Here is a 6,839-nt window from a genome sequence, read left to right on the forward strand (position 1 = left end):
ATATATATATATATATATAATTATTTATAATAGAGAAAAATGTATATTAGGAACAAATATCTGATAGGATGTCTAGCAATATAAGTAGGTACGCATGATGCCGGGTAAGAAATATTCAATTTAAAGAATTTAATAATGTTACATATTTGAATATTCCTTCTTCATAATTGGAAGCCTCATGCCATTCACTGATTACAAATTTCATATATATACATTGTAAATCATCAAAATTTTCACCACATCCATAACAAAGGGTTTTGAAGACGACAAAATTGTTATTTGATAAACTCTTTTAGAAAAATAGTGTTTTGCTTATATTATATCTTGCTGTACACATATATGTACATATATGTATATATGTATATAAAATGTATATAATATGTATACAAAAAATAATTAAAAAAGAAGAAAAATAAGTATTCTCAAATTTTAATATGATTTATTACCTTTTAACTAATAAAACGTGTGAGAAATTTTTTATTGACAATAAAACGTTTAAATTCTGGAAATAAAAAGGATTATAATAATAATTAATGAAGTCAACTTATATATTTAAAAAAAAAAACGTAAAATATCTTTAATTATCAGAGGTAATCAAATTTAATTACATATATAACAATAAATTTTTTATAATATTGATTGAATTTACATAACATAATGATGTCAGCTGAATTACTTATATCTGTACTGAGATATTATATAGTCATGCGTATTCACGATGCATACTCTGAACCGACCATCCTTATTCCATATAAAGATCCAAAATTACATAGATTTGCAATAATTTATATTAAGTTTAATAATAAAACTTTAACAGATTAGCATATAAATAATGTATATGTAACGTTACTGTATTCTATAATAGAATACATTTTTGTATTATTATTATTGTTTTCATTACATCTACAGATATGTACATATAGTGTCATTTCTATATCACTTATTGACTTTTATAAGTGTGAACATTTAAGTATGATATTTTAATTTAAAGATTTTTATTATATGTATTTAGAAATAATAATAATAATAATATATATTTTTCATGAAGATCTTATATATTTTTACACGAAATTGGAAACTTACTTGATACAAATTGAGGCTAAAGCAAACAACTACTCCTACAGTGAAAGAAAGTATCATTATTTCGAATGTGGACACTAAATGCTTGGATAACCTTTATAAATAATAAATACATTACTTAAAAAATAATTAAAATATTATTAAAGCTTCTGCTTACTCACTGCAATCATCTTGAATTGTGATGTCGAGAAGCAAAAAAAATATATAAAGAAAATTTTTGTAAAGTATATTAAAATGTGAGTACCTTTTAAAACAACACTTGCAATCATTAGTGTAGATCATAAAATATGCCGAAAACTTCCCTTGTGTTTGAATAAATAACTATATATTAGGTTGTTCGGAAAGTAATTTCGTTTTTTCCCAACAGAGGACTTATTGTATTTTTTCACAGCCAACTTCACACTTAAGCCGCATAATCATTACATATTTTGACAGCTGATATAGCAAGGCTTGCTTGTGAAAAAAGTTCGATTGATTCTACGCAGCAGTTTTTGGTTGGTGCCCTATCAAATATGAAAGTGAAAAGCAGCATTTTCGGCATATTTTATTTTTTTACTATCGAAAAGGTAAAAACGCTGTTTAAGCAAGAAAAAAATTATCCGATGTGTATGGAGAAGATGTATTGACAGAACGCCAGTGCCAAAACTGGTTTGCAAAATTTCGATCCGGCAATTTTGATGTTGAAGATGCACCACGTTCTGGAAGACCAATTGAAGCTAATGAAGACACAATAAAGGCATTAATTGATGCAAACCGGCGAATAACAACTCGTGAGATCGCTGAGAGATTAAATTTATCGAATTCGACCGTTCATGATCATTTGAAACGCGTCTAATTGAAAATTGTCTTTCATTTTCATAAGAAAAAACGAAATTACTTGCCGAATAACATAATAGTTAGAATTAAATTACGTCTTAAATCAAATAATAAGCTATATGATAGATATCGAATTGAGATAAATAAAATTTGAATATATTTGGATAAAAGGAGAATTTTCAGTATACTTTACAAATGTATTCTACCAAATGCAAATATTTTATTGAGCAAAATTTCTATATATTTTTTTTATGAATTTTTATTATGTATTTTCTTGCTTTTGCATCAATCTAAATATTTATCTCATTTTTTGTTTCAATCTAAGTAGTGAGTGGTCAGAAGTCTAAAACTGATTCTATATTAATCATATCGTATTGTTGCAAGAATTGCTATTAAATCAATGTCAAAATATTACCATTTCAATTGGATGACAACGCTTACAACACGCTTGCAACACTACGATGTGACTAATGTAGAATCAGCATTAAGTGGTTATATTTACATATATTGTATAAATACTATTGATGTAAATGTAAATACAAACTTCATAGCTTGACGATGAATGTCTACGGCACAAATTATACTCTCGATCATGAAAATCTTATTTTTTAACGTAATATTTTTGGTATTAATATTTACTGCATGTTTGATACGATAACTGCAAATATTGAATTGTACTTACATAGCAACTCATTAAAGACACAATTTTTTAAAAACAAACTTCCACAAAAATTTTTTAAATATACTGTATGTATAAAAATAACTATTATAATATAATTGTTGAACTATTACAAAAAATGTTTATTCCTCTCATTTATCTATATTCCTACCTAGCAATTTTAAACATTCCACAGGTATGTTGAAAATATGAGATGAGCATTGTACCTGTTGCTACCATTATAGTCATTCCAATGCATAATACTCCGTACATATGCAATAGCATCCAATAGAAATACTTTTCTTGATTAACAAAGTATTCTGTCAAAATGAATAAATGATGTGGTTGAGATATGTTCATTGATGTATTAACATCAGCTATAAACGACCAAATTTGAATCATAATAAGAATAAATAATCCACAAATTCCAAATACTAAAAAAGAAAAAAATGTGTTATATAAATTTTTAGTATCTAAAATCATTTTGTGTGTGTGTGTGTGTGTGTGTGCGCGCGCGCGCGCGCGCGGGTGTGGGTGTGGGTGTGTGTATGTGTGTGAGAGAGAGAGAGAGAATGCGTGTGTGTGTACAATTATATATTCCGTGCGCGCGAATTATGTTAAATAATTTTTAATTTTTTTTATGAAATCGAATTTCACTACAAAATTAATAGCTATTTTATTTTATATATCCTTTATATTATAAAACATTTTTTAATGGAATAAGACTTTATTGTAAAATTGATAACTATTTTTTATATTTTATTTGATTATTAAATACATATAAAATAAACATATATGCACAAACATCATGACAAATATTTTAAATTAATACATTCATATAATAAATCATATGTTAATGTTTTTATAAAAGTGTACAATAAAACTAACTGATAAAACCTAAAATCATTTTCTATATTTATTTGAAATTTCAAATACTAAACTGAAAATATAATTATCAAATTAATAAATATTGTCTTACCCAAAAGCGTAACTGTGTAACGTTTGGCAATGCAACTATATTTATATATAATAGCAATTTCATTTTTATCCTTTAAATCATCGAGTATATATCGAAGCTCTATCAATAAATTCTTCACCTGTCATTTTATCAATTTTCTATTGTATATATCTTTGTATATAATATAAATACTTAGTGCTATAAAAATTTATTTGATACACAAGTTAATTCTATTTAATATACAGTGTGATCCAGATCAATTACACGGGATGGCATGTATATATTCAATAGAAAATGTCAATAGTAAAATATTATGATATCAATAGTTTTCAAGTGAGCCTGAGAAGATATCCAACCACAGGGAATGAAATTCGCGTTATCAAGAGCGGAGCAACTAAGCAGCGCTCGAATCTTTTGATAGATATCGTTAAACGGCATAATATGAGTATTTACTGCACAGTATTCTTAAATTAAGTCCGATTCAATTGATGGGGAATAATGTTAATTGCAAATTCGATACAACGTCATTTATATCAGTAAAAAGGATTTTTGAAATATGTTTTAAATAATAAACAAATTTGTAAATAAAATCAATATTAATTAATTATCCAAACAAATATTATTAAAAATATTAATTGACAGATGTTTCCCAAACTTTTTTTTTGTCACAAACAACATTAGAAAAAATTAATTTAAGAATACTACACTAAATGTTAATACAGAGATTTCACGAAACTTTGTAATATTCATTCGATATCGTGTCATTTAGCGGTATTCATCAAAGCATTCGCGCGGCCAGCTGCTTAGTTGCTCTTGACGGCGCATTTCACGCCCTGTGGTTGAACATCTTCTAAGGCTCACTGTTTAAAAATTATTAATACCACAACATTTTGCTATTGACATTTTCGACTCATTTTTTTATGAGGAATATATTGTATATGTATAATACCATTCCATGCAATTGATCTGAATCATCCTATATATACTTAGTAAGCTATCAACTTACAATTTCAATGTTAAGATGGAATGCGTTATATTTTATTATGCACAATATGAAGAAAGATACGGAAGACATCACCTTTATTACAAGGTTTAAAGTACAATTTAGTATTAATAATGGTGTCAACTGCAAAAAGATAGTTTTACGTAATGTCATATATAAAGATGATTTTAAATAATGCGGTAAGTTATTTCTCAAAAAGGCATGTATTAACGTGCGTTACTATAATACTAATAAATGCTTATACATAAAATTGTTAACAATTTGCATCTCTATAGCGAGTACTTTGTAGTTTCTTATTTGACATACAATTGATTGCATAATATAGATTGATATAAATAATTGAAATGAAATATCACGCAGTAATTTATATTATATAATAATTTTGTATTTTTTTTGTACCTGAAATATAATACCTGCACACAAGATAGTACAGAAGAAAATAAACTGAAATTGAGTAAATTTGGATTGTTGATAAGGCCATAAACCAACAGCAAGCAATAGAATTTTATTAAGATTATTATATTGAATTTCGGGATGTATCATTTTCTCTACGAGCGTTTACGTTTTATTGAGAAAACTGAAGACATCAATAAGAATATGCTTATTTCATTTTTTTCTATTAGTTGACTAAATATATATTTCACATCTCATTTCTTCTGATCCAATTTCACCGTAAATTTCATAATTTATAATGATTGGTTGTATAAAAGTTTGCTGTGTGAGATCTAACGGCGTCGAATTTAACTTCCTCTCTTAGGAAATTACGAATATTTATGTTATTGATTTAACACTACTAGTAATTTGACAGATGTTTTTTTCTCATGAAAATATGTTATTTTACACGCAGGTGCATTTTTTTTCTCCCAGCGCCAGAACTTCATTTTAATTTACGCACTCACAGGATACACTTCGAGAGACTGTTTCTTTACTTTAATTTTTTCAATAACGTGAGTTATGTGATAAAATTCATAATTTGAAAATGCATTATATTGATATATAACGTTGTAAATTTAAAAATTGCGTTTGATCGTTGTAGTTAATATTTTCAGCAAACAAGTATTGAATGTTGATTTGTAAGTTTGTTGTCTATAATTAAACTATATATTATATTGATAATATTTTTTTCTTTATATTTCTTAAATTTTTTAATGTTCTATTACTAATAGCGCGCAAAAAATCTTGTTTACAAATGATATAAAATATATAAATATGAGCCATTTATATAATACATTTTAAGTTGCGATTATGCGAGTATTGAGTATTTCAGTTAGAGTTGAATAAGTTGACTTTTTTTTTTAACTAAGCCAAGTTAAAGTTAATAACCTTAAACATATAACTTAAGATATTAGTTAATTTATAAAAATTAATTGAATTAAAAGTTAAGTTAATAAAAAAAGTAATTGAAAAGTTAAAAGTTAAATTTGTTTTTTCATATTTTTTAAATTCATGATTCCAGTGTTTCAGTCTTACAAATAACGGAAGAGACAAATATATACTTCATTTAGAAAATACTTTATATTTTATTTACATATTTTGTGTTTATATAAGATTTACTGTTTAATATATAAGATTCGACTATGAATACTCTCTCTCTCTGACCTGTGATATGACTAAAGCTTCAGACACAATACGAGAGAGTAGCGATAGTAATAAGGAATAATAGATTTCAATCTATCAGAAACTAAATACATCAAAATACATGGTTTCTGATTGAAATCTGTGGGGGGGGGGGGGGTCGATTGTGTAATTTGAAATAAGGTGAAAATCACAAAAGTGAGAAATTCACTAGAATATTTATAATTTCATTAGTCAATACCTAGTAAATTTACTCACTTTTGCAATTTTTACCTCATTTTAAGTTATCGCTATTGCTGCATATTATGTCTGTGGTTAACTTCAAAGAATTAAATAAGAAATTAATAGTTACGGACAAAATGTAACTAAATAAAATTAAAAAGTTAAGAATCTAAAATGTAACTAAGTTAAGTTAAAATTAATTAACTTTAATTTTTTAACTTAACTTTTATTTTTTTAACTTAGCACTACCCAACCCTGATTTCAATAAATTTTAGAAACTTGAAGTATTATACCAATATCTTGATTTTGAACTAAAAATGTTTAAATGAAGACTAACAAAGTAAAATTATTTTTTTTTAGTAAGGAAATATCTATTATTTTAAAAAATTGCTAAGAATTAAAAAGAATTAAATTTAAATCAAAGAAACGATTATTTTAATATCATTATTTTTTTATTTATTATATTAATGATCATTAATTAATATTTATTTTTTTACGCGTAGAATATATTACAGTAAAATAAGATA

At 25.5% G+C, this 6,839-nt stretch overlaps 1 protein-coding gene across 1 annotated transcript; it reads right to left on the reverse strand.

Moving 5' to 3' along the window:
- Positions 1-1,062: 1,062 nt before the first annotated feature.
- On the reverse strand, positions 1,063-3,658 carry LOC108752706 (the record flags this gene model as incomplete). Its single annotated transcript, XM_018493738.1, has 4 exons — positions 3,652-3,658; positions 2,727-2,931; positions 2,441-2,554; positions 1,063-1,174 (listed from the first exon to the last, which is right to left on the reverse strand). Coding segments are annotated over exons 1-4 (438 nt in total), but the record flags the coding sequence as incomplete, so codon positions are not given.
- Between the last annotated feature and the right edge of the window lie 3,181 nt (positions 3,659-6,839).

This window comes from Trachymyrmex septentrionalis, unplaced genomic scaffold (genome assembly GCF_001594115.1).
Source record: "Trachymyrmex septentrionalis isolate Tsep2-gDNA-1 unplaced genomic scaffold, Tsep1.0 scaffold62, whole genome shotgun sequence".
NCBI classification, from domain to species: domain Eukaryota; kingdom Metazoa; phylum Arthropoda; class Insecta; order Hymenoptera; family Formicidae; genus Trachymyrmex; species Trachymyrmex septentrionalis.